General features: G+C 50.0%; 1 protein-coding gene across 7 annotated transcripts in view; it reads left to right on the plus strand.

Annotated features, from left to right (window-relative positions):
* Jakmip3 (Janus kinase and microtubule interacting protein 3) overlaps positions 1-27,820 on the plus strand; it is a 118,826-nt gene that overhangs the window by 76,122 nt on the left and 14,884 nt on the right. For 3 of the 7 annotated variants that reach the window (XM_029479036.1, XM_029479037.1, XM_029479040.1), the window contains 18 exons: positions 771-917; positions 1,458-1,589; positions 3,157-3,192; positions 3,838-3,897; positions 5,930-6,058; positions 7,289-7,417; positions 8,273-8,356; positions 10,138-10,200; positions 11,007-11,105; positions 12,253-12,351; positions 12,432-12,491; positions 15,610-15,675; positions 16,384-16,452; positions 16,539-16,616; positions 19,846-20,049; positions 20,999-21,064; positions 23,023-23,095; positions 23,660-24,612. In XM_029479036.1, coding sequence (XP_029334896.1) covers positions 771-917; positions 1,458-1,589; positions 3,157-3,192; positions 3,838-3,897; positions 5,930-6,058; positions 7,289-7,417; positions 8,273-8,356; positions 10,138-10,200; positions 11,007-11,105; positions 12,253-12,351; positions 12,432-12,491; positions 15,610-15,675; positions 16,384-16,452; positions 16,539-16,616; positions 19,846-20,049; positions 20,999-21,064; positions 23,023-23,073 — 1,572 coding nt within the window. In that variant the 3' untranslated portion in view covers positions 23,074-23,095; positions 23,660-24,612. Of the gene's footprint in view, positions 1-770; positions 918-1,457; positions 1,590-3,156; positions 3,193-3,837; positions 3,898-5,929; positions 6,059-7,288; positions 7,418-8,272; positions 8,357-10,137; positions 10,201-11,006; positions 11,106-12,252; positions 12,352-12,431; positions 12,492-15,609; positions 15,676-16,383; positions 16,453-16,538; positions 16,617-19,845; positions 20,050-20,998; positions 21,065-23,022; positions 23,096-23,659; positions 24,613-26,141; positions 26,220-27,820 lie in introns of those variants that run through there. The other 4 variants (XM_021167109.2, XM_029479041.1, XM_029479038.1 and 1 more) reach the window with 3 other exon arrangements.

Genomic DNA, 27,820 nt, shown 5'->3' on the forward strand with positions numbered 1-27,820 from the left:
GCTGGTAAGGGAACTTTGTGTTCCATAGGTTAGGACTGCAGCCTGGGGAGAGGTGGGAGTGTCCATATCTCAATTCCTTATGAAAATGAGGAGTGGTGGTATCAAGGGACAGCCTTTCCTCAAGGGTCCTTGTCATGCTACAATAGAGCTTTATTAACAAAACAGGTGGTGAGCCATATCACACCCCCACTTACTCATTAATAAGCAGAGCATTGGCCCCACCCTGCTGACCTTCACCTGTCTGTGCATCTGCAGATGAGCTGAGATACATCCCCTGAGACATCTCTGGCTCACCTAGGTGTCAGGGCAGTTACCTGCTGGGAGTCCACCTCAAGGTTGAGCCAAACTTTCCATTTCACACACCATATCTACAAGTTCTGCACCTACAGGTTCTGGCTCTATGGGCCTCACATCTACAGATTCTGTACCTACAGATTCTGTATCCATAAATCTGTTGCCTACATATTCTGCATCTACAGTTATGTATTGACAGGCTCCACACCTATAGGTTTTGTATGTGCCCATGAGTCCAGCCATGGATCAAAAAATACTTTCTGAAAATTGCTCTCTCTCTCTCTCTCTCTCTCTCTCTCTCTCTCTCTCTCTCTCTCTCTCTGTGTGTGTGTGTGTGTGTGTGTGTGTGCATGTTGGGGGTCCTCAGCCTATACACACACACCCAGACACAGCTCTCTGGCCAGTTTGCTTTGTACAAAGACCTGTCAGTTCTGCATCCCTTAAAAGCTCACATTATGGAATAAATATTGTTTCAGCTAAAGCGGCTGAGAGAAGCTGAAAGTCAGTACAAGCCGTTGCTGGATAAGAATAAGCGCCTTACTCGGAAAAACGAAGACCTGTCTCACACTCTGCGGCGCATAGAAAGCAAGTTGAAATTTGTCACTCAGGAGAACATAGAAATGGTAAGCACGTGCTAGGTCTGCAGAAACAGCCACCTGCACAGAGCTAGGCAGCATCTCCTCTTCTCTGTATTCCTCTGATGCCAGAGGCTTGGGCAAACAAGCTTATAGCCCTGAAAGTCCTATGCACAAGGTAGCAAGAGGCCTTGGGTATAGAAGGACAGGACTTTCAGGCCTGGTGTGAAGCACCAAGCCAGGTGTCAGGGTAAATTTCATTCTTGCCTCTGCCACTAAGCCAGACAGCTGAGTGGTTAGTGCTGTCCACCTGTTCCTTCTTGCCCTGAAAGTCCCAGAGGCTATGAGGCAAGTTAGACAGGTGGTGTGTCTGGGCTACCTGGGATGCTGCCTGGGGCCTGATGTTTGATCCAGATGTGGGCCTTGGTTGCCCCTGTGCTCTGCAGCAGGCTGTTCCAAGGCTAAGACGAACAGTCTTTGTCCACACCAAGGAAACCTGAACTGTCATTCAGGCTGGTAGGGAGGCCCATCCATCCAGTTCGCACCATCCAGGTCAGTCACTGTACCCACCCTGATTGGTGTTTTCAGAGGCAGAGAGCGGGAATCATCCGGAGACCCAGCTCCTTAAATGACCTCGATCAAAGTCAAGATGAGAGAGAAATCGACTTCCTAAAGCTCCAGATCGTGGAGCAGCAGAACCTCATTGATGAGCTTTCTAAAGTGAGTATGCAACACTTCCGTGCTGCGCTGTGCGCTCCGGAGCCATGCCCCCCGCTGCCCTGTGCCCTCCGGAGCCACGCCCCCTACTGCCCTGTGCCCTCCGAAGCCACGCCCTCTGCTGCCCTGTGCACTCACTGGAGCTGCCCTCCCCTGACTCCTTGTGTCCCTCTAGAGCTGTACCCCTTCTCACTGCACATCCTCTGCTGCCATACCTTCTGTCTGCACCCCACCCCTAGCCACCACATGCCCAATCTGCTGCACACCTTTTACTCTCTCCTGCTGTGTTCCCTGCCTCAGCTCTCTATGGTAGAAATGGGGCAAGGGAGAGCAGGGATGCATTAGTGGGGTCTCTTCAGCTGCCCCAATCACAGTCACTACTTCTCCCTGGCTCCTTGGCTCCCTGCCCCCAAGTCTTCTAACACTGTGGACCTCAGAGCCCAAGGCCAGCAAGCACTGCCCATGTTGATACCAAACCACCATAGCCAGATATCTTAAGAACATGCTATCTATGTTCTCTACATTTTAGAGGCCAAGGACACAAGCCCCAAATCAAAGAGTGGGTAGCTGCACTCACTCCATCCACATACTCTGGCAGGGACCGTTCCTTCCCCTGGGCAACCCTTGTGGACTCCAGTATTCCCTGCTGTGGCCTGATCTTTCCTCTCAATACCACCACAGCTTCCTTCTCTTCTGTTCAGATAGTCTTCTCTTCCGTTTCTTGTAGGGAACATTGCCACTGGGCTTAGAGTCCATCCTAATTTAGTATGGTCTCATCACAGCATTTTACTTAGATACACCTTCCAAAGACCCTATTTTGGAAGCAGGTTCCATTCACAGATTTGGTGGATAGAGACCTGAATACCTTTGGCGGGGGTACCATGTCTGTGTTTCCGTTTCTCTGTCCTTGTGCCAGCCCCCACATCCCAGCATGAGTTGATACGTAGTGCTTCATAAAACCCTGTCTTGGAGAACCTTCTTTCTGTTGGAATCCTGGTTGAGTTCATGATGACGCTGTTTCAAAAAGAAGTGCCTCTAGTCACCTTGTGTCCTTTGGAAGGCAGCACCCGGACAGTGTCACAGACTTCTGTCTCGAACCAGTCTTGTAATGACCAAACCTGTCTTCCATTAAACTACACAGGAAGATTCCTCTCCCAACTGCCCAGTCTATGATGGTCTCACAGAGGTGGCCCTCACTGTCCCTGCTGGGGACCTATGTCCTTTGCTCACTCAATCTTGATCTCAACCTCATATTTGATGAGAGAAATGAGAAACAGTTGAATTCCTGATTGATGGCACTTTCTGAAAGGCCTCTTTCTCCTGCTCCGAGTGAGTAACAGGGTACCCACTGTGAACAAAGACCCCCTGGTACTCTCTAAGATTACAAGGACACCCCCTCTAGAAAAGAGGAAGGAGTGTTAGGGCCCAAACCTTGCTCTGGGGAGTGAATGCATGGCCCTTAGGCCTCTACCAGCCATGTGACTCTAAGCATAGAGTTCAGAGAGTCTGGGGGCCATTCTCTCCGGCCTCTGCACTGTCCATGGTGTGACGTGGTGTTTTCTCCCCCTAGACCCTGGAGACAGCAGGCTATGTGAAGAGTGTGTTGGTAAGCAATGACTGGAACCACCTTGCTTGCTGCATGTTCCCCTTGCCCCGTGTAGCTACACGGACCCATTCTGTGTCGTGGCCCCTTATAGTCTAGACAGAAGCAGCTGTAGCCGTCTTGGGTGGGACTTCTCATGGTACTTCACGGCCAAGCTTGCTGAGGTGCCTGGTCAGACTGGAACAACTACCCCAGGTGACATAACACCAGCTCCAGTGGTTTTTCTATTTACTCCTGAAAGGCCAGAACCAAGAGGCTACCTTTGCCACCCCAACCAGTTTCTCCCAATTGGCAGGAACAGGCTATGTTACCGTAGCTTCTTCCCCTTGCTAGTGACAGAAAGGACACAAAGGCACAGAGCAACTTCCCAATAGTGAAGCAGGCAGCGTCTCAGGAACTACCTCTCCCTAAGCAAGGACCACTTGTCATGGTGCAGAAGAGGCCTGGACGACCCGTCCTCCCTGAATGTCCAGTTTTCCGCAAGCCCAGGGTCCACAGACAATTGCTAGTGTGCATGATCTCCCTAACGAGCCATCTTGACCCGCCCACCGATGGGTGGTCTACATGGGGTGGTGTAAGCCTAAGCTTGTGCGTTGGCCAGACACATGCTCAGTTGCTTAAACAGACCTCTCCACCTGGCTTTTGCAGGAGCGTGATAAGCTGTTGAGGTATCGGAAACAAAGAAAGAAAATGGCGAAACTCCCCAAGGTAAAAGAAGTGGCGGGCTCGGGCTTAAACACAAGTTTCTAGAGACCACAGAAGAGGAGCAAAATTCTTCCTTCGCACGTGGGAAGGAAAGTTTAGTAAAAAGTGTCACCCTGAAATAACCCACACAAGACGCTGCAAATTCTCTGTTTAGTCTTTTAAATTTTGTCAACCAAGATCAGGCCAACATTACCCAGGAGAGAAGGACGGTTTATCTTCAGATTGTAGAGCTGTTGTAGGGAGCATCAAATTCAAGTGGCCTTGGAAGTGCGTTTCAGGGGCTTTGTTCTGTTTTGTTTGCGACTATGTATTTTTATAATTTTTATTCATTCTTTGAGGAGTTCATACACTCTATTTATACAATGTATTTATACAATGTATTTTGATCATATCAACCCTCTACCCTCCTCCAGCTCCTTCCCAATCCCTCTCCTCATCCACAGACCACGATGATAAACTCAGTAGGTTGTACAGAGTCCCCACTGTCTTTACAGCTCAAACCCCAAGGTGGTGTTAGGTTCAGTGTCAGCTGCTGATTCTGGTAAAATGTGAGAAAGAAACTCAGGCTCTAACTTGGGAGTAGAGGATGGTCTCACACTTGGGAAGATGGGCAGTGAGACTGTCTCCCTCAGTTGATCTTCAGTGAGTTCCTAAGGTTAGTGGTCGGCATGTACCCTGTGGTCTGTACAGCCCACTGGGCTCAACGGTCAGGACATTGGACACACCTGGGACCTGTTCCACAGAGACAACCCCACCCCATTCTCAGTGTTTGAGAGGCATGAGGGTCAGGTCAAGGTCAGAAGGTAGGTCAGAGTCAAAAGGCCTGGAGGATCGGTCTGGGGTTAGGCAGCAGGCACCAGAGTGTGATGAGAACTGGCCAGTGAAAAGTGGGAACTTGAAGAGCTGGTGGGGCTTCAGCACAGACACTCTTGCAGTCCCAGCAAGTGCGGCAGCAGGGGTTGAAGGTGAAATGTGTGAGGGTGACCTTCAGAGAAGGGCGATGCAACAGACTAGGTCACCAGTGTGGTTTCAGTCCAGTTATCAGAGACCAGAGGGGCTGAGATAAAATTGCCTCAAGTTGGTGTTTATTTAGCTTGCCTGCTCTCCGCACATTTCTACAGAAAAGCTTGGGAAAGACTTGGGTACAAGAAAATGCCTGCCTCAGAGGGGCTGTGGAAAGGCTGGGGCTTAGGGAAATTGTTTTGAAAGTGCAGGATTCTGCTAAGTTTGGTAGTCATTCAACCAGAAAGGTGAGGTAGTGGTCAGCTACAGGAGAAAAGCAGGCAGCACAGCTACATGGGAGGGAGATGTGTATCACCCAGGAAGGCACATGAAGAAAGGTGCTAGGAAAGTGGTCTTTGGGGACACCTGGTGGTCCTAGGTCCCAGGTACAAGCCTCTCTGAAAGGTTCTGGAAGAAGGACCAACAGAGAGATCCGAGTGGACAATGGCCAATCAGTGATGCAGAATCAGTTGAGGAAGGAAGAGATCCTGAATGTGACTGAAAGAAGATGGGGGCCTTCTGAACTTTGTAATACTCCTAAAAACCTTGTGAACAAAGCTTTGGGTTTTGAAGGAAGAACTTCTCAAACTAGCCAGCAGAGGACCCAGTTTTGCCTGGTTTCTAGTCGGATCTGTCGGCAGAAACCTGTGGTTGCAGGGTGAATGCACAGCAGACTGGAGCTCATTGTCCAACCTCTGTGAGTTCAGCAAGCATGAGGCTCATGTCCAGGAACCACTTATCCAGGGACCATGGGCCACTTCTCCATCCTCCTTCCATGATAACTGGAAGTTATCTGGTTAGTAAAGTTCAGACCTCTACCTGGGCCTGTGTAAGACCTACCCTAGTTCTTCTTGAAGGATAGCAGCAAACAGAGAACGGGGTGAATTGCATTGGAGCTGCCCAGTGGTGGGGAGACAGCTTCTCAGCTGTGACCTCACTTCCGGGCAACATAAAGAGGAGGCAGAAGGAGGCCTTAGGGCTGTCAGCCGTGCCCAGCTGGGCTTGCACTAATACATTGCATTTGGGTCAGAAGCCAGTTGTCGTGGAGACCTTCTTTGGCTATGATGAAGAAGCTTCCCTGGAGTCCGATGGATCTTCCATTTCTTATCAAACTGACAGGACGGATCAGACGCCATGCACCCCCGAAGATGACCTGGAGGAGGTAACCTCGGTTTCCCATAAAGTTCTTTGACTAGGCAGTCCTTAGAGGTCGGTGAAGCACAGAGTCAGGTGGGGCAGGAGTTAGGGTGGAGGTCTCATGTGAACCCTGCTCCCTTTGGGTCTTCTGGTCCTCCCCTGGCAGTCCTCCCCTCTTCACAGTGACAAACACCATTTCCATTGCTTGGGTGTGTGGCTCCTGGGGGCTACTCCTTGCTGTAGTGTCTGGTCTTGCTTCTTCTTTCCATGGAGCTTGAACCTCTTATGAGGGACGTGGAGGGCTCCCCAGTCCCTTCAAAGGCTTCCCAGACATTTCCAAACCTCCAATCAAGGAGGCCAGCACCATTTCAGGGCCCATCAGAGCATTGGGGTATTGAGAGGAGCCTTTAGAATACTCAAAGAGTCAAGTGTCCTCTCTGGCTAGCCCTTCCCACCAGAATGATGGCCAAATCAAGTCCAGCAACCACCTCACCTTGTCCTTGTGGGGACTGCTCCAGTCCCTATGGACAGGAAGTGGTGGTTCTCAGCCTTGACCAGGCCCAGTGGCAAGGCTGCATATGAGCTTCCTTGGGATGCAGGAGGATGGCCCAAAGACTTTGGACTTGCTTAGAAATCTAGGCTATCACAGCTCTTCCACTACCATCACCCTTGGGGAACAAGTGAGCAGGGAGGAAAGATGGATTCAGTCACTCCTACATATGGCCTACTCTACAAATTGAGGGACAGCAGGGCTCCACAGTGACATTGGTCCCACTTGATTCTGCTCTCTAGCTACGACAGTATGTGCCAATGCAGCTAGAAGCACATATCCAGGGCTGATTCTGCCGGTGTGGGGCTGAAGTAAAAATGTGGGGGAGCTGTACTGCCAGACACTATTCCTCACAAAGCCCTGCGTACTACTCTTGACACATTCTGCCAGCAGAATTGTGGGGGAGCCTCCTCTATCATAAAGAGCCTTCTGAGTCAGGGCAGAACCCCTGGTCACTGGCTACCAACCTTCATCATGGCTAATTCAGCTCTACCATGCCCCGCCTCCCCAGGACCCAAGGGTTACCTCCCAGGAAAGCCTCCCCACAGGTTGCAGAGTCCTCCTGGCACACTTAGATTATTCACTATACCTCACTGGGAAGAGTGGGGCCTGGCCGTTTGGGGGTGCTACTGTGTGGGGCCCAGGTTAATGCTAAGTCTCTCTTTGCACATGGGGTGCCTGTGTGGTGTCCATGTGCTTCCCTAGGGCATGGCCAAGGAAGAGACGGAGCTGAGGTTCCGGCAGCTGACCATGGAGTACCAGGCACTACAGCGAGCCTATGCCTTGCTGCAGGAACAAGTCGGAGGGACCCTGGATGCAGAACGAGAAGTTAAGGTCTAAATGACTTCTACTCTGCGACGTTCCAGCTCCCACTCAGCTCCTCCCCATTTGTTCCTAAGGCCCTACAGGGACACTCCACTTGCCTAAACTTTTGAGCTAAGCCCTTTTATCCCACAGTTACCGGGTCCTGGGTATTAGAACTGAAGCCATTACAAGCCAGTGCTATGGAACCTGAGGCTGGGTTGGTGTGAGCTAGGGGTGGGGCTGGCAGGGATGGTGGAAGCACAGATGTGGGTAAGGGTCCTTGTCTCTACCAAAGGCTGTAGTTGGCTTATGCAGGGCCCAAGTCTTCTAAGATGACACCACCGCTGCAGACTCTGACAGCACAGTTATGCTAAGGACAGTGTGGAAGTCTGGGTTTGCAAGCAGGCAAGCTGCAAGGCTCCTGTCTGCTTCTCTAGACACATCCCATCTGTCAGCAGCATCCAGGCAACACTGACCAGCAGGACTGGGAGTGTGGGTGGGGGCTCTCTGCTGGTTATTAGGAAGCAGTGAGGGTATCAAGCCTCAGAGAGGGACACAGGAAAGGGGGTCCTTTTCATTGCCTTCCAGGGACAGCTGCTTTCAGAACAGTGGCTGATGCAGTAAGGAGACAGGTCTCTTCCTCGGGGAGGTGGGGCTCTTCTGATCAGGCAGCTGTGAGGCCTTGGTTCTGGTTGGCCACAATCTCCCCTATTCACTCCGCAGGGAAAGAGGCAATTTGGCAACTTAGGGTTTTGGGCAAAACAACACAACCACTTCTCAATGAGCCGTACTGAGGCATGGTATTCTGCAGCCTGCAGCCTTGAGTATCTCTGTCTGTCTGGGCTGTTAGAGAAAATTTGATGTATTCTTCCTCCTATCCTACAGACCCGTGAGCAGCTGCAAGCAGAGATACAGAGAGCACAGACACGGGTGGAGGACCTGGAAAAGGCTCTGGCTGAGCAAGGGCAGGTGAGTTCTGGTGGCTTGTAGCATTTGTATCCTGTATCTGTGCTAGGGAGTCCTGGGAGAGGCATGGTCCTCGGTGGTCCCCAAGGTTCCCGTTCAAGAAGAATGGAGTGGGTAGGCTCATACCTATATAGGAAGTGTTCACTGCATACTGCGAAGCTGAGCAGGTATCGTATGTCTCACAGTTCTAATATCTGGAAGGAATTCCCTTGCAAGCCACAAGCAAAGCAAGAATCTACCTACCTACAGATCAAAGCTACTCCTTGGCTTGCCCACCGTAGTTCTGAGTCAGGGCCAGAACTTTAGGTCCTATGTACTCTCGCCATAGACATCAGAGGGGAAATTCTAAGCTGCTCCTAGCTTAGCTCCCGACCTAGGTTTCTGGGGACCCCTCATTTCCCTGGACTCAAATGGCTCAAGGTGTTTGTTACCACTCCTCATACCAGTTCACCACTTACACATTCTTCATTCCCTTGGAGGCATCTGTCCCCTGTGGCCACGCTCCCTTGGTCCTTGTCCAGCCCCAATACCAGGTGGCTCCCAATGTATTAACTGCTAGTGGGACAAGCAGGAAGACACTCCATGGCCAGTGTCCTAGAATTCAGTTGTCTCTTGACACACAGAACCCACTTACCTCCACTCCCTGGCCACCATGCATTGATGGTGTTCAGACCACACCATGCACAGCCAGTCAGCACAGTTAGGTCACGCCTCAGTCCCAGCAGCAGATGGCTAACACAATACAAACTCAGGGTTACTGCTAGGGGTTTCTTGCTGTTTTACGATGCTTTGAATGTGCTTTCCCTTTCTTTTAACCTTACAGGTCGTTTACTTGTGTGTCATGACGTCTGGCTTTGTATACTTTTATAGGACTTCTGTGTTTGCAAATGTGCGTGTTTCTACATCTATATGTCTTCATGTGCTTTTTATTCTTGACTCTTTTTTTCCTGTTCGTTTGTATTGTCCTGTTTTGGTTTGTTTGTTTTATTATTATTATTTTTTCAATACCTGTTTGTTTTCTAATGAAAGAGAGAAAGAAAGGGCATGGAATTGCATGTGTGGTAAACTGGGGAGGATCTGGGGAAAATTGGGAGGAGAAACTCTAACCAGAATATAATGTATGAAAAAAAATCTATTTTAATGTATAAAAAAACACCATGTCCTTCATCTTTAGTTCTGACCACACTTCTGTGGGGGCCTTTGCATGTGTGTGTGTGTGTGTGTGTGTGTGTGCTTCTCAGTATAGCCCTGTGTCTAAGGCACCGTACTGTCTTCCCAACACTGGTCCAAACTTAAGGGTGGTGGTGGAGGCTAAGGAGGATGTGCTGGGGACACTGGATTTCCTTCCAAGTCAGAGCTGGAGGCTGTGTCAGGAGGCATCCACATGTCCTCTGACAGAACTGCCATCTGCCCAGGTGTCACCCTAAGTGTAAGGTGATCAGAACTCCTCCCTACATGTGCCTCATATTCCCGCTTGCCTGGGTCCTCATGTGACATCTACACTTCATAGAGTTCCTGGTTCAGGAACCCTGGCCTGGGATGCTGTCCACGTAGTGGCACAGAACATCACTGAGATGTCCTCTTGATACAGGGCGAGCTGCACCTGTCCAAGTCCCTTAGATAGAATGGGCACCGCACAAAGGTTTCCCTTGCCATACACTGCCCACAGGTGGTTACTTCAGAAGCAGGCGCTGGTGCTCAGTTCTGCCCAGTCCTGGTCGGAGGTAGCCCCACAGTGCTCTCTTGCAGCATATTCATGTCTGCCTTTCAATTCCATTTTCAAGGATATGAAGTGGATTGAAGAGAAGCAAGCACTGTATCGACGGAATCAAGAGCTCGTAGAAAAGGTATGCCCTGCCTCCCAGCAGTACATGGGCCTGGCAAGATACCTTTGTGCTTGCAGAGTGTGTGGTAGACTTTGTGGGCTGGTGGTAGGCTTGGGCCCAGGTTCCAGGCCTTTCTGTGGCTTGCACTGCAGCAGCCCAAGACATTCTACTTCCTGTGGAAAGATCTAGTGATGACTGAGTTGGCTCTCTTACAGGATGTCCACATTGCTGGTTTCCATGTTAAAACAGGCTTATAGGTCTCTAAGTTCAGTTCAGGGAGAGGTGGATATAGCTGTCTGCTCTACAGTGGACGTCTATCTTCATGAAGTTGCAGAGGGTGTGCCGCATAAACATCTGATGCTACGTTAACCTTTGGTTCTCGTCTTGTCTTGTGATGCCAGCAATCAAACCCAGGGCTTTATGCATGCTAGGCATGTACCTGGTCACTTAACATTGAACTACATACCAGCCCTGTGTGTTCACCCTCAGGAAGGCAGGATGCTACATTCAGTTCACTCATTACTAGTGCTATTAAATTACACGTGAATCCTCCACATCAAACCTGGAATGTGACCAGGTAACCACATACCCATTCATTCTTCCCCTGGGCCTTAGACCAGCTTGAGCTCCAGCAATTGCACAGGGACAACTTGTCCTCAATAGCTTCCTTCCTGCTCCATCTTTGTGGTGCCTGTTTCCCTGGGCAGCCCTATTGTACTGTGCAAGGCCCCTTTTCTCACAGAAGCAAATGACTGCCCAGAAAACCACTCTGGGTTCTCCTGAGAGAATCAGATGCCTTCTCACCTCATCCATTTCCTATTCTTCAGATAAAACAAATGGAGACGGAGGAGGCACGGCTGAAGCATGAGGTCCAGGATGCAAAGGACCAGAATGAGCTGCTGGAATTCAGGATCCTGGAGCTTGAGGTAGGGTAGGCTAGGGAGTTGGGTCAACCAAGCAGGTGAACCACAGGGCCGTGAGCTGGGCTCCTCTTCTCAAACCTCTCAGCTCTTGTGAGTCTATGAATAGAAACTTAAAGACCATGTGGGAAAGAAGAGGTCAGATGGAGTCAACTGTCTAGCTCCCTGGAAAGATGGGGCAGATGGATAGAGTGAGGTCACCTGGGGTAGGGTAAGGGGTGACAAGCAAGAAACCATTGCTGTGAAGGGGAAGGAAAACAAAACAAACAGAAAGCCCAGGAGAGCTTCTAGACCTGTGACCTCAGCAAAGCACTGTGCCCAACCCCCCACCCCCAGTGCCCAGGTACTGGTACAACCCAGCAGACAGCCATTCTTGTTTGTAGAAGTCTTTTAGTGGGGCAGAGGTACCGTGCAGTGGTCAGGTGGCCTTCAACTTTGCCCTGCTGACTCTGGTCTGTGACCTCTTCTATGACCTACAGAGAAGGAGAGACAGAGATCCTTGGGAGAAGGTCAAGGTGGGCTTGGGGAGCCATGTTGCTGTGAGAACAGATGGGCAGTGTGGCTCACTACAGCGAGGGAAGTTATTACTTCCTTGATGAACATTCCCACACAGTCCTGTGTCTTCAGTCTCCGTCCAGTTGGCAGAAGCCTGTTGGACACCAAATTCAGATGGACCCACTACTCAGAGTCCTCCCACCCACCTTCCTTGGCACTGGAGGGTTATGAATCCGATTGTCTGTCCGCCATGAGTCCTGGGCCTCTGTGTGTGTCCTGTGTATAAGGTCCATGAGCATATCAGTTGCCTCATCCAGTGCTATTGCCAGTCCCATCGGTAGCTCTACCTGAGGCCTGTTCTCTAAGCCTTCTCAAAGTACATGGTGCTTGGGAATGGATAAGCAAGTGAACTCTGGGACACATGGGCAGGACTCCATAGAGCCAGCATCCTACCACCTGGGGTAGCAAGCACACAGGAATGATCTTCTGGGCAAGTCCATGGAGGTTTCTGTCCAGGGACTGCACTAGAGTTGAGTTTGGGCAGCATCACCTTGATGGTCTTAGTCAGTGCTCCCCTGGCCACAGCACTGGGAGGGGGAGGAGATAGGACGAGAACAGCCCACCCTTGCCATGCCCAGCCTTCTGTTCTTTGTCTCAGGAGAGGGAGAGGAAGTCCCCGGCCATCAACTTCCACCATACACCTTTTGTGGACGGGAAGAGCCCCCTGCAGGTGTATTGTGAGGCCGAAGGTGTAACGGTAAGACTCGCTCCTCCTTCACCGTCCATGGTCTACCCAGCGGACACTCATATCATCCTGTCCCTCTGTTTGCCTCCTAGGACATCCTGGTCACGGAGCTGATGAAGAAGCTGGATATCCTGGGGGATAACGCCGTAAGTGTATGTTGCTCTCCTGACTTGTGCATGCCTCTTCATGCTGACCACCCCAGCCCAGCCCTCAGCCCAGGGTCCCCTTGAGCCCATTCCAATCCCATCATAGGCAATCCTGGACAAAGACCTTTCCTGAGGTGAAAAGCCTGCTTAGAATAGCCCCTGCATTTGGGGAAAGTTTGATCCTGGCTCATTGTTTCTAAAGCCCTGGGGCCCAGTCTTCTAGTTCTTGCTACTTCGAGTCATGCCTGCTTAGTTTCTGGGCACTCTTGTGTCATAGCACTTCTGTGACCACGGGGTGCTGGTTTGGGGGAGTGTTGCTCTTAGGCAACTCAGGATCATTGGGATTCTCAGTTCCTTGATTTGAGGAGAGAAGCAGAGTCCATTCATAGGTAATCTCTAAATCTCATTTGGAGAAAAGTTCCAATTTCTGCAGCAAACTCCTGAAAAGACTATTAATTACCAAGTGGACAAAGTAGATACAACACTCCATCACACCTCCTACCCTTCCTTCCTTCCGTCCGTCCTCCCTTCCTCCCTCCCTCTCTCCCTCCCTCCCTTCCTCCCTCCCTCCCTTCCTCCCTCCCTCCCTTTATTCCTTCCTTCCACTCATCATTTCATTCTCTGCCCATCATCTATACACACATACATAATACATACATACATACATACATACATACATACATACATACATCTTCACTCATTTATACATCTTCTATCCAGCTATCCTTTGCTGACATCTATCCACCAATTCCTTCTCCATTAATCTATCTTTTCATCCATCTTTTGCCTTCTATTCCCCACCCATCCTCCTTTTATCCACACACATAACCATGCACATACATTGTCCTGTTTACCATCTATCCATCCATCTATTCATCGTTATAGATCCTCTGTACTGTTTACCAAGTATCCATCCATCCATCTATCCATCCATCCATCCATCCATCCATCCATCCATCCATCCATCCATTTTAATTCCACTCATCCATCCTCCATCAGTCCTTCTTCCCTCCCTCTTCCCTCCACCTTCTCCATTCTTCCCTCCATCCTCCACCTACTCATCTATCTATCCTCCATGCACTATCACATACTTGTTGATCTCTCCCACTTCTCCAGTGTGAGGTTTGGTTTTGACAAGAACCTTTCTCCTTATATCCCCATTTTCTGGGAAGCAGTGAGTGGCAGAGTAGGGAGAAGTACCTTCAGGGAATTCCCTGATGACTATGTCCACTCTTGATGGCTCCACTACAGCAATGATGGCAAAGCCCAGCTCCATAGCAGGGATAACTATGGGACATTGTGCCCTAGGGTCTAACCTTAGGTATAAATTCTGCTATGGATTCTAACTTCTGGTTTCCAACTAGAGAAATTGAAACCTCAGAAAGTTACAGAGCTGATATAATGGCAGCTAAGGTGATGGTCCCACCCAGATTGGGGCCAATACTCTTCTTTAATCCAGTAGCTGCTTAATTAAAAGTACCACTAGTATGATTGCCCTAGGATCATCATACAGCCTCCGAGGTCACTCTCAGACCAGCAGGGTGGAGAAGGATGGCAATTGGAGGGAATATGGCCAGATCTCACACTTAGGAGACCCCGGAAATTTCTACCAATGGGCCAAGTTCTAACTGCATTTGTCATGATACAACACTGTACTGTGTAGGGACCCTGAGCTTGTGAGTCCTGTTTGGGAGCATTCAGTGGTCCTGCTAGTGAGGAACCAGGTAACTGTCACCTTCATAGTCAGAGCACATGAGTGTCATGACTGTCATCATCAGACACAATCCCAGAGCATTTCCTACTGGCTTCAGGTTCCTTAGAAGCCAGGATACCAGGGGCGGAATGGAGAAACCAGTGGGGCTAGAATGGAATCCTATCCTTCACTACAGATGATACAGCTCAAGCTGCTGCAGTCACCCCGCTGTCGCCCAGAGAAGAGAGGGCTGTAGACTGATTAGACAGGGTTCTGACAAAGAAGTGCACCAGGACAAGACCTCCAGGGGTCAGAGGGTCAGACTGCATACCCAAAAATGTATCAGCTTGCTTTGGTATATCCAAATAGATCCCTTCAATCACCTTGAAGCTACTTTGTCCAGTCTCCCCAACATTCATGTTCCTGCCCAGCAGACAAAACTAAGGTCACTCAGCCCCTAGGGGGAGTGAACTCCCCAAAGCCTCTAAGGGCTTCTAGAACATGGGGAATGAAGAGCAGGGATGAGGAAAAACAAGGAAGAAGAGGATCAGAGGGATGAGGAGGCATGTGAGGGAGAAGAGCAGGGGTGGAGAACTAAAGAACACCGAGGCCCAGCACTGGGAGGTGAGACTGCCACCTTGCCCATCCCAGGGAGGGCAGCCACCTGCCTACTTCCTGCCAGAGTGGTCACCTGTAAGGAACCTCACTCTGACATGGGGCTTGAGGGAAGGAAAGAGGCAGGCAGAGCCTTTATGGAGTTCACCTTCTAGGAGGGAAGAGCTGGTTTCCTGAGTGATCCAGTCATGGAAATCCTAGGGGTAGAGAGGGGCTCCTCTCTTTTAACCCTAACTGGCCATGCCATCTGCTCCTCTTGGTTCATCTCACATGGGAGCAGGGGAGTCAGATCCAGTGCTCTGGCTGTCTTCTTCTGAGTGTGTGGCTGAGCACATGCAGGCAGAGGTCCCCAAAGCCAGACAAATCCTGCTGATTAAGGCCACCTAGAGGCCCTTTGGGAATAAAACATGGATATAGAAAATGGCAAAAATGAACACCCTACAGAAACTGGGACCATTTCACAGCCATGGATACTTGATCTTCAACATGGCTGCATGTTCATAGTGTGGTCTTTAAGTAAAGACTGGGACAGGGCAGGCCAGAGGAACACTTGACTCCAAGATGTAGTTCAGGCCTGCCTGCTGGCAAAGCTATCCCAATATCTTAGACTTTAGATGTTCCGATGGTGAGGGTTTATATGGACAGTGCCCCAGAGTGGACAAGGTGGGGGTGAAGGGCATCAGAGGTCCAGAGGATGACAGAGGAAAAGTACCTTTTACAGCCCCAGCCCACATCCATTCACCACCCACCCCTACCCCACCCCCATCTCTACCTCTGACTCTGATGACTCCGACTCTGCTCTGCTTTTGCACACAGAATCTGACCAATGAGGAGCAAGTGGTCGTCATTCAAGCCAGGACAGTCCTGACCTTGGCTGAAAAGGTATCATGGGCTTTGCGGATATCTGGGAAAGGGCCAGGCTCCTGTATGTAGATATTTTACCTGGGAGGAGGGCCTTCAGGGAAGGGTATGGTCCCCTAGGTCTTTCTTGTCTGTCTAGGGAAACTGGCCCAGACAGGTCAAATAGCACTGCCACATACCAGTGTAGGCTCCTATCCCCACTCCTTCCCAGACGTTGGAAGCTGAGTTGAGCCTGTAAAACTGATGGTGTTCTTTGGTTTCCTATCTAATTCTCTTTGGCCTCCCAGCCTCATCCTGGTTCTGGCCCCAGCCTAGACCTGCTTAGCAGGCCATCATCAACCCTCCTAAGACTTTCAGCTGTACAGGAAAAGGGGATCCCAACAAACATAGAACTTGGGAAACAGGCCACCCACTCTCTCCAGGCATAGTTCTAAGATGTACCTGCTCCCCAAACCAATTGTCCCTTCTCTCCCAGAGAAATTGGGAGTGGCAGACTTTCTGAATGTCAGGTGGGATGGATGCTGGGTCCTCGATCAGGCTGGGTGCCTGGAGCCCACACTGCCAGCTCAATTCTAATTCCCGTTTCTTGGCCAGGCCTCCCTTGATCTTCCTCTATGCCTTCTCCTTGGTGTTGGGTATGTTTGTGTGTGTATGTGGGGGGGGGGTTGGCATTGATATTCATATGGGAGGAGCTAATGCCTGTCACCTGTTCACTGTGTTTGTGCCCAGTGGCTCCAGAGGATTGAAGAGACAGAGTCAGCGCTACAGCGGAAAATGGTAGATCTGGAGAGCGAGAAGGTCAGTGGAACCTTCCCCAGTGCCCCCGAAGTGGATGTCACCAGATCTGAATGCCTGAGGCCTAGGCCTGGCCCTCTGTGTTTCAGGAGCTGTTCAGTAAGCAGAAAGGCTACCTGGATGAGGAGCTGGACTACAGGAAGCAGGCCTTGGACCAAGCCCACAAGGTAAGAGCAGTGGCAGACATCTACCAGCTCATCCATCTTAGTGGACATCTTGGAGACCTGTGTGGCCAGGCTCAAAACCTTTAGGAGGTACCAGGACTCTGTGGGGGTCACTCTCTGCCAGTCTGAGTTCAGAGGACATGTTACTGCTTATTCAGCCAACACTTCTGGAGTGCAAGCAGAGGAGGATTCATGGCTACAAGAGCATAGGCATACTGAGAACTAGTAGACACGTTAAATTAGTTGATAGGACAAGCAACAAGAACACAGGGCCTTTAAGAGTTAAGTGAAGACAGCTGAATGCCCATGGGAAACACGATTCTACTGGAGAGCCTCACTTTGTTCATCTGAAACTTGGAGAAATGCAAGTTTGCCCTGTGGTGTGTATTTGGTCATCCTTTGGGGAGTCAGAACCCAAAGGGAATGTCCCTATTTAAAGATAACATTGAAAGCTCCCAAATGCTTCTTGGTTACCTATGTTAGTCTGCATTCTGTTGCTATTAAAAAACAATACTTGAGATCAGGTAATGTGTAAAGAAGATGGGTTCTGGAGTCTGAAAGTCCAAAATGGGTGACTGCATCTTCTGGGCTCAGGTGAGGAATGGGTTTCTATTCCAACATTGTAAAAGTGTCTGGGGAAAGGAAAGATGCTAGCAAGACAACCAGTCAGGTGATTTGGAAGTCAGGATTGCTTTCTACTTCTGAGTCTCAGAGAACCACTTCTAAGGACAGTACCCTGATGACTAAGTGGTCTCCCTAGGCTCTTAAAGGTTCCACTACCTTAGTACCATTATGCTTGGAACCAAGGTCCCAGCACAAACCCTTAGGAGACATACTCAAACCACTTCCCGACCAGGCAGCACTTGCCTCCATTCTGATAAGCCAGTCCTTGCTGGCATCTGCTTGTAAACCTGAGTTCCACTGGAACATTTGTTAACCTATCTGTTCCAAGAGGGCATTGAACTCACCCAAACACTGAATTATAGTTGGTATAACAGGGATGCTTAATGTTCAGTTGTTGAGACTTCCTAGGGGAAGCAAAGCCCGCAAGTCCTTTCTAGGAGATAGTTACACTTGTCTAGGATAGTTGTCTTGCCCAATTGAGAACCCTTAAAGGCACAGAGAGGCACAGATGGCAGTAGAATCACGAAGAGCACCCAGTGATCTAAGGTGTGGCTGAAGACAGGTATGGCAGTTGGGGCATGAAGGCTCTGAGCTTGGCCTTCTCGGTCACTCACTGGCAGGGAGATCTGAGCCTGGTGGCTTTGCCCCTCATGGAAAGTAAGAATCTTCATTTCTTCCTCCTGCAACTGTTAGGAGAATCAAAGGCCAATTCTGGTCTGAATCCAACAGATTGCTAGGATGTCTATGCAGGCTGTCATCTACTCCCTGTTACCTCCTGAGCAACTGAAGTTCTGCTAGGGTTTGTATCTCTAACTGTCTGCTCACCAGGAGAATTTATGGGTTGCCTATGTCTGCGGTGTGTATAGAGCCATTTCTAGGTTGAAAACTGGGCTTGTGAGTTAGGTTCCCATGATGGAAGCTGCCTCCCATGGATAGTTAGCATCACACCCCTCACTATACATACATCTGACCCCATGCACTATGGGGGTTAGGGGCGGACACTGCCAGGGAGCATCCAGGCCCTGGGCAGGTATTCTAAAAAGGATTGCCTCCAAACACTACCTGGGGAGCCAATCCAGGGGGCAGTCCTCATGCCTCTGAGGAAAACTGTTTGGCTATTTGAAGTGTTCGAGAGCCGACTGGTGTGAAAATGCTCACTGTTAGGGCTCAATTCAAGCTGGGAACTCTCAAAGCCATGGGGATAATGACAGCAAGCACAATGGTAATCATGATGATTTTGGTGATGATAATGACCAAGGTGATGGTGGTGGTGATGATGGTAGTGGCAATGATAGCGATGACTGTAGTAATGATGGTGGGCATGGTGAAAGTGAGGGTAGTCATGATGGCGGGGAGGGTGATAGAGGTGATTGTTCGGAGGATATGGTGACTATGGTAGTGGTCACAACCATGGTAATGGCTGTGCTGGTAGTGATGATAGCAATGGTGACAGCAGTGATGTTAATGGTAGTAATAATGATATGATGGTGATGGTAGCAATGGTGATGGGAATAGTGATCACAATGATGGTAGTAATGGTAATGGTGGTGAAGGTGCTGATGCTGGCAATGGTAATAATGATGATAAGAGTGGTAATGGTGATGGTGCTCATGGTGATGGTGTTCATGGTGATAGTGGTGATGGTGCTCATTCATGGTGATAGTGGTGATGGTGCTCATGGTGATAGTGGTGATGGTGCTCATAGTGATAGAGGTGATGGTGATCATGGTGATAGTGGTGATGGTGATCATGGTGATAGTGGTGATGGTTCTCATGGTGATAGTGGTGATGGTGGTAACGCTGACCAATAGTAATGGTGGTAGTAGTGAGGTAGTAATAGTAATGACAATGATGATGGTAATGGTAGTGATAATAATGGCTGCCAATCTCAACACCATCCTAGCTTTTAAAAAACTTATTGTTCAAACAAGACTCTTCACTGTACCTCAAATCTGTGTTACAGTTCATCTGTCTCTCATGGGGTGACACAGAAGGATCCTATGGTGATCTTAAGTGAGCAGCCACCTGCAGGTCTTTGAGGCCATTCCTACATTATCTTTTCCCCAGGGTTGCAGAAGGCTGTATGTCAGATGGTGGTGACATTTACACTAGGGTCATTGCTAGTTAGGGACAGTAAGCAGGCTATAGGCTAACTAAAGGCAAGGACAGTCCCTCTGGTGGCCACAGCACATCCCATAGTATATTCTTGTCTGTAAACAAAATCCAGAATAAAGTTCTTGCTAGCAGTAATATGTGAAGCCTCGGAAATGTTTATTCTAAGCTACATGTAATCACACTTGTTTTAAAGGGCTGGTGTTCAGGGTTTGGGTCTGACCCTCAATGACAGAGTTATTGCCTAAAATCCCTGAGGCTCTGGGTTACATCCATGACACCAAACAAACAGCAATATGGTAGGGTTCTGATTTCCCTAAAGTCCCCTTTTCTCTGAGCAGCAACTGATGCAGAAACATAAGCACGCTGGAGGACCTGGACATCAGCAGGGCGTCCTGTCTGGTGTCTGTCTCTAGTTCTTCTAGTGGGCATATGTCCATCCAGTCAGGGACCCTGATGAGGAAGGGGAGGGCTGATGCCTGTCTCCTGTCCCCAGCACATCCTGGAGCTGGAAGCCATGTTGTATGATGCCCTGCAGCAGGAGGCCGGGGCCAAAGTGGCCGAGCTGCTGTCAGAAGAAGAACGTGAGAAGCTCAAGGTGGCCGTGGAGCAGTGGAAGCGCCAGGTCATGAGCGAGCTGAGAGAACGTGATGCACAGATCCTGAGAGAGCGTATGGAACTGCTGCAGATTGCACAGCAGGTGCTGGGGGCAGGGTGGGAATAGAGGGTCGGGTGGGCTTCCCAGGATCCAGCTTCCCACACGGCCAACAGTATGTCCTCTAATGACCACACGCTTGCATATTCAGTCCACAACCCTCCCTTACTAGCTCCTAGGTTGGCAGTTGTGTTGCCTAAGCCTTTGAATGGCAGCTTTCCATGGACTCCTGCCTTCCAGATCTTCCACATGACACCGTCCCCTGGTGTTGTCTGTGGGCAGCAGATAACCAACCATTACCCAGCCCTGTCATTTATGACAGTCACAGCCTCTGTCTGTACGGAGTTGGTCTGAAAGCAGATTCTATGGACACAGCCCATGCCAGACCATCCAAAATCCAAAAGAGCTGGGACTGCAGATTTAGATAAACCACCAGACTGGATGCTACTCTCCCATGATGGTCAGTAGGTCTCTGAGAGGGCTTATCACCCACTCTGGTGTGCCTGTAGACCCTTTACTCATGAAGCCACCATGGGTCCCTCTGGGCTCCTGGGTAATCAGGGAGAGGAAGGTCACCCTATCTTCTTGTCCCATCAGTGGGCTGTCCTTGGCACTCAGCTGCTTCCAAGGCCCAGAGCCTCAACCTCAGGAAGAAGGGTCTTTTAGTTGGTAGTTCTAACAGCTGGTTGCCTGTTGCTCTGTCTAACAGCTCTGGAAAGGACAGTAAGCTAATTCCTTGCTCTTCCACTTAAACACTATAGTTTCTGACTTGACCAACTCAGAGGACCCAGGTTCCACCATAGGAGAAGTGGGGAAGGGCTGTCATTCTCTTTGGATAGATGTGGGACCACAAAGTAGCTCAAGGCTGGACCAACACAGACACAGCTTTATGAGCTATTGTCCACCTAATAAGTAAGGGGAAATCTTGACCCTTTTATAATTGGTATGCTCAGCCCTCTGATTATTGACTACCTTCCTTCTTTTAATGTTGCAGAGAATTAAGGAGCTAGAAGAAAGAATAGAAACCCAGAAGAGGCAAATAAAGGAGCTGGAAGAAAAGGTAAAACAGATGAATGGGGAGGGGGTGTGCAACTGGAGGAAGGGGACTTGGGCTTGCCTGACATCACATTATAATAGCCCAAGCTCAGGCCTCCCAGTTGAGGTCAGGCCTGCAAATTGGCCCATGCAAAGCAGAGTGGAGACGAACAAAAGGGAGCCTGTTGGGTCAGAGCTGTGGGTACTCTGGGCCAGAGTCAGGAGCCCCTCCCACAGCCTCACCCCCGTAGCCCTTGCACTGCCTTAGTTTCCCCTCTGGATCTATATGTTGAACCAGTGACCTGGGGTCCTGAGCTATGCTGGTGCCCATTGTGGTGCAGAAGGATTTAACCTTCCGGGTTCATCAACCTTGGCTGTCTGAAGATAAAGTTCCTGAAACACAGGCCATGATCCCCAAGCGGCACAGGAACATTTTGTCCCTGATCCCCAGGAAGTGTCTCCAGTACCAGAGATGCTAGGGTGCCTGCTCAAGCACTTTCTCCAGACCCTGACTCTGCAGCCTGGCGTGCAGGGCCTCGGTTCACTGGTATTGACAGACTCAGTGTTCCTCAGACCAAGTTGAAAAGTATGTGCCTAGAGAACCCTGCCCCTTGCAGGTTTCCATGCATTCATTTCAGGGCAGTTCCATATCCTCTGCGATTTGAGGCAGGTTCCCAAGTTTCTGGAGTCAGGTGCTTTCTTGAGTCTTGTAATTGTTCCTTCCAGTGGGACAGATCCCATCCAAGTGACCAGCAGCAAGAGGTGGTTTATGGGACCCATCTGCCGACCTTATTCCTTCTTGGAGAATAGGAAACAGGTGCTCGGGCAGGACAACCTCTAGACCACCTCCTCACTCGTCCTAGCCAGAGCCTGGAGGTGTTCTTTGTTCCCTACAGAGAAGTTCCCAGCAGCTGGCCATTTCAGTCAACCCATCCTGCCTTAACAGTGACAGAGTGCGACCTGTGGGGCGTTTGTTGCCACTGCTCAGCGGACCTCACATAAATTCATAGGTCTACCATGAATAGAGGCCCCCAGAGTTGAGCAGGACATAGGTTGTGAAAGACGGGACCAACAGGGACCGCCTACAAACTCCAGGCCACATGGGCAAACACCCGACACACACACTAGGCATCCAGTGAGGTTGGGAAGGGACATGGTCTTCTGTTTACCTGAATTTCTAACATTATCATTTCTGACCTGACAGGCTTAGGACATTGGTAGGGTCCTGGAGAAAGATTTCCACTCTGTTTAGAGAGACATGGCAAACTGGGGACGGCTAGGGCTCATTGCTGGGCCAGCACGCTAGCTACTAGCATGGGCTACTTGCCCATCAAATAAGTGCAAATCCCTAAGGTGACCAAGTAGTCCCCAGACTATATACTTGTTTCATTTTGTAACTTAGCCCAAGGGCTTGGGCTTGAATTAACAGTAGAACAATGTTATGTTTGGTGCCTGGGCTTTGAAATTTAACTAAATGCCTGAATATAATTCCTTGGTTTTCTTCAAGTTAGTCTGGCCCCACCCCCAACCAACCTAACCCAACCAACTCTTCAAGTGTCAGATCTAGTCCAGCTGTCGGCATATTTTGTTGTTTATAAAGGAACCACCACCAAACTTTGGTACTTTGTATTTGCTGGGTACTAGGACTGTCCTGTTCCGATGTCATCCTCAGCTCAGTGACACTCCATAGACTCCTGGCCCCAAGAAGCTCAGCTTACAGAGCCGTTGGATGGTGCCTAGTTCCCCATCATCATTTGGGTTAGCATCGCCGCCCTAAGCTTGGGGGTTTTCATGAAACCTCTTGCACCTACCCTGTCCTTGCCTGTCCTCCAGCTGGCCACGGCCCCTCTCTATAGGACTATGGTCCATTTCTTTCCAGACAAGCTAAAACTCTTCTTTTTCTTTTTTTCTTTTTCTTTTTCTTATTTTCTTTTTCTTTTTTTTTTTCGCTCCTGTTTTTTCCAATTCCCCTTTCCTTTTCAGTTTTTATTTTTGTTCTTGTTTTTCTCCCTAGCTTTCATTCTCTGGTCATAGCTGTTCTTGGCACACTGAACTGGTGAGTATATCAGAGGCTGGCACTTCCTGGTGAAGGTCCTGTTCCTTCTTATGGGAAGCACTGGTATATCCTGTAGTCCGGGCAGCTGCCTGCTTCCCCCCCCCCTGCCCCCCAGAAACCAGAAACCCTTCTCCAGGCACTGGGCCCATGAGAGGGTATAAGGCATGCTCATGACCGGCACCCAGTGCCAAAGTCAGTGTTCACTAGGCAGTAGAAGGTGGTTTTGTAATTTTCCTGTGTCCTCTGTAGCTCAGGTTTCATGTCCCCAAGTTACTGGGTCACCCACAATCATGGAAATGGTACGGGTGTAGAGCCAGTGCCCTGGCTGTAGATAAAGGCCACACTTGGTCACCACTCTCTGCTCAAGTGTATTATGTCACACTTGGGACATAATGACACTGTTCATCTCAGGGCCCTGGCCCTGATATCCAGAGGGTGCAGAGAGATCTTTCTCAGGGGAACAGCAGTTGTATCTGCCATCTCTTTTCATCCACTAACTCCTGTGCTTCTCTCTTCCTCTCTCTCTCTCTCTCTCTCTTTCTCTCTCTCTCTCTCTCTCTCTAGCCCTCTGCAAAGGCAGACCTTTGTCCTCGAATGGGACCAGAGAGCAGCAGGTGCCAGAGAAAGCGTGGGGAATTGCACTTCAACACTGAAGACTTGCAAGTGTTTGGGCTCTGTGCCCCGCCCTGTGGAGGATGAGGGCAAAAGCACTGTGACCTGCAGCCACTGTCCACTTGGGGTGAGCCAGGACTAGAACTGGTCTTGCTGACTAGTGCTTCTCCAGGAGAGGTCTAGCTTTGACTGCTGGTGACTTTCAGCCCAGAGAGTAGGCCCCACCCCAATCACAGCAATGTATAATGTTCCCTGCCGTGCAGGGGTAAGAATTGCTCCCGTGCCGGAGCCCACACTGGACACCCACCTCGTTCCCATAGTGACCATCAGTACTCTTGGAAGAAGATCTCAGAACTGCCCAGACTTGTACCTAGTGGCAAGATGAAGGCTGTGGTCTCAGTGGTGACCCTGGGTGTCACACTGTGGTCACTCACTGTGGTCCTGAGCACTTGCTGCTGGACAGATCCCACGCCCAACCTTGTTCTGTTACACTGGTGTCTCTTTGAGGACAGATGAGTCATGACCTCCCATTGGCCTCCTACCCTGTACTCCCAGACACAAAGGCTAGAATCCTATCCCCGGCTGCTGATCAGGAACACAGTGGAAAGATCAGAGAAGAGGCCAGGGAGCCTATGGGATGAGTCTGCAGAGGCCTGACCCTGAAGAGTGTGGATCAAAGCACAGCCAAAGCATGGTGGAGTTGTGGCCCTCCTAGCCCGGAAGACCCCCAGCAGGTGGGCCTAGCCTGAGAACCTCAGGTGGTAAGGGCAGGTGACGAAGGTAGCTGAAGATGGCCTCGTCCACAGCCTGTGCACATAAGAAATGGTCCAGAAGAGAAGGCGAAGACAAGATGCACCTAAGGGACCATCAGCCTCAGAAGGTAGCCCCAGTGCAGTGGCCTACAGGTAGGTGGCAACATCTGCCCACGGGGTCAGCCTTCCTTTCTGCATTATTTGAAGCCTATTATTTTAGCTAAATTTAATGTGCCTTTTGAGATATGAACGAGGTCTCCCCTGCCAGAGGAACCTGAGTGGCTATGTGGGCCAGTGGGCAAAAGGCTGGAAGCCTCCCGAATCCATTTCTAGATGGAACCCACAGATAGGGGCTACACCCTGTCCCCATTCCTTCTAACTCAGATGTCAGCGCTCTCTGAGGAAGCTACCATGGCTAGTGCATTCCAGCTCCACCTTGCTGCTTGCAAAACTGAGACAGAAGCTTTCTACTTCATCTGTGGTCAGACCCCTCACATAGTGGGAGCTTCCCTGATGCCCCCCCACACACATAGTGGGAGCTTCCCTGTGCCCCTCACATAGTGGGAGCTTCCTTGTCCCCCTCACATAGTGGGAGCTTCCCTGTCCCCTGTACATTGGTGAGCTCAAATGAACACAGGGCACCCTCCTCCCCATCCCTACAGACTGGAAGCTCATCCCTGTGATACAAAATGCTCCATCCTGCCCAGTTCCCACTGAAGATGGCAGAAGCAGCAACAGTGTGGGCAAAACCAATCCACTACACATATAACACAAATTGAGCCCAGTGCCTGGCACATTAGAGAACAGTTCTCTAGTCTTGAGCTATATGCCTAGCCTTTTTTACCTTCTATTTTCAATCAATGCTCCATTAAGTTACCCAGAACTCACTCTGAACCCCAGGGATGAACACTGTGTTCCTGATGACTCAACCTTCCAAGTAGCCAGGAGGACATCCCTTGCTATACTGTGGTTTGAACAGATTCCATGACAAGATGGTCCTGTTGGCTCCAGGCCCTGGGACAAATCAAAAGAGTTTGCTCCCCTCTGGGCCACACCCAGACCATTGTGAGGAGGAGGTGACTGAGGAAAAGACTTCCCAGATCTGCTCTAAGGCTCACTGGGAATTGGGAAAACACTGGGTGTGTGCATCTCTTGGGATATGGAGGCCTGGGGCAGCTTTCTCTGAGGGATGGAGCTTGCCCAGTTTAGGGAAGGGTACAGAAATTCCAAGTCCTCACACCCAGGGTTACCTACAGCTTGCAGTAGGGTGTTTGGACTCCAGTATGGCCCGTTCAGCAGAGACATCCCACCACCTAAGAATGTTGTGGTTTCCTTGTAAGTGGTCCTGGTGAGGCCGCCTGTCCTGCCACTGACAGAGCAGAGCCTAGAACTTACCAGGGAGCGTGGTGGAACCTATTGCTGAGCATGGGGGACAGGAGTTTATGAAGGCAGGGGTGGGAGCTTAGAGGATGTCACATATGGAGACCCAGCACGTGCTTCAGAGTGCTTCCAGCCCCCTTTTCGGCTACAGTAAAAGAGAAGTGCTGTGTAGCCATTTCTCCTGTGCACATGCTTCTCCTCATGAGCTCTCCTGTGTTGGCCCCATGTCCATCCCTCCCACGTGTCTTCCTGCTCTGGGAGGCCCTCTAGGGTGAGCCCTCTAAGATGAGCCTCTCTTCCAGGATCTGAGTCTCTAAACAGGGGTGTCTGTTGCTCGGGAAGACTAGCATGCTCCATGGACAGTGAGCTGGCTTTTGTGTGGCATGGTGAGTTACTCAGCAAGATGGTCTTCCGACCAAGCCTCTTCCCAGGGCTATGGGCATTTCCCCTGGTGGGGCTGAGAGGAGGATTCCAGGAGACAGCCTTGTTCTGGAAAGATGCGCTTGTGTAAAAACAGCATGAGTGAGATGAGACCTGTCTGTTCAGCGGGTGGTAGGAGGTATTTATTCATCTTTTAAGTCACATTTGGATGCATGTCCTTATGAGCATGTCTTACATCATTCTCGGTCTTCAGTATGGGCCAGGCCCCTATTTAGGATACGGTGTGACTTCTGTGGTCTTTAGTGTCTATAGGCACAGTCAGAAAGCTGACACAAAGGCTTGTTCTAGAAGGGAGCAGGAGACCCTCTGGCTCAGCGCTACAGGAAATGCCAACATGAGCCACACGGGGGCACTCCAACCAAGCAAACTGTGACTAAAAATAGGCTGCAGACGCTCAGGCCATCTAAGTCCCTGCTGTGTGCCTTTTGTACCTAAAAGGTCTGTGGTGGGGTTTTTGTTTGTTTTCTACTTGCTTGGCTAGAACAATCCCAATCCCAGATCCTTACATGTCTGGCCTTAAAGGTTGCTGGTACTGGATGAAGGACTGTAGACATAGGTCAGCTCGATGCCATCTTCCTATGGAGACATCCCTAAGTTCCCGGAAAGGCCTCTAGGTGGCAGAATATGCCTGTCCCATTGGTTGCACTTGTGTTGGCTCCATTCCTACACTTGTGACCAGGTGGACTTCTGGGATTTGCAGTTACTGAGCCTTAAATCTGGACAATTTCCAAATGAAGGATATATTAGAATTTCTATTGCTGTGATAAACACCATGACTAAAAACAACATGGGAAGAAAGGTTTTATTTTATGTAGTGTCCATCATCCGAGGAAGTCAGGGCATGAACGTAAGCAAAGCAGAAACCTGGAGTCAGAAACTGATGCAGAGGCCATGGAGGAGAGAGGGGCGTTAATAACTCAATCCTCCCAGCTTGGTGAAAGCCTTCCTTTCTTTTCCACTCCCCTCTTTTTTTTTTTTTTTCTGTTTGTTTTTCATGTACACGAGTGTTTTACTGACATGTTTGCATGTGAACAAGGCCCATGCCTGATGCTGCTGTCAGTGCTAGGGACAGTGGGTCCCGAGAAGTGGAGTAATGGATGGTTGTGAGCCACCATGAGGTTTCTGGGAATCTGTGTCCTCTGGAAAAGCAGCCTGTGCTCTTAACCTCTGAGCCACCTCTCCAGCTCCCAGCCTGCTTTCTTCTACACCTGCCCAATGGTGGCGGCATCCACAATGATCTGGGCCCTCTGATATCAACCGCTAATTAAGGAAAGGCCCCACAGGTTTGCCTACAGGCCAGTCTTATGGAGGCATTTTCTCAGTTGTGGTTATCTCTTCTTAAATACCTCTAGCTTGTGCCAAACTGGCAAGAAAACAGAACCAGGATGGGAGGGGAAAATGGGGGCAGGTGAGGGTGGTGGGAGCATGGCAGGGCTGGCTCTTACAGCTGCTTCTCCTCATCTGGACAGTAATAGACATAGACAGTGTGTTAGTTATTTTATGTTTCTCCACTATTATCTACTTCCATCTCTGTCTTAGT

The sequence above is a fragment of the Mus caroli genome, chromosome 7, assembly GCF_900094665.2.
Source record: "Mus caroli chromosome 7, CAROLI_EIJ_v1.1, whole genome shotgun sequence".
NCBI lineage: Eukaryota > Metazoa > Chordata > Mammalia > Rodentia > Muridae > Mus > Mus caroli.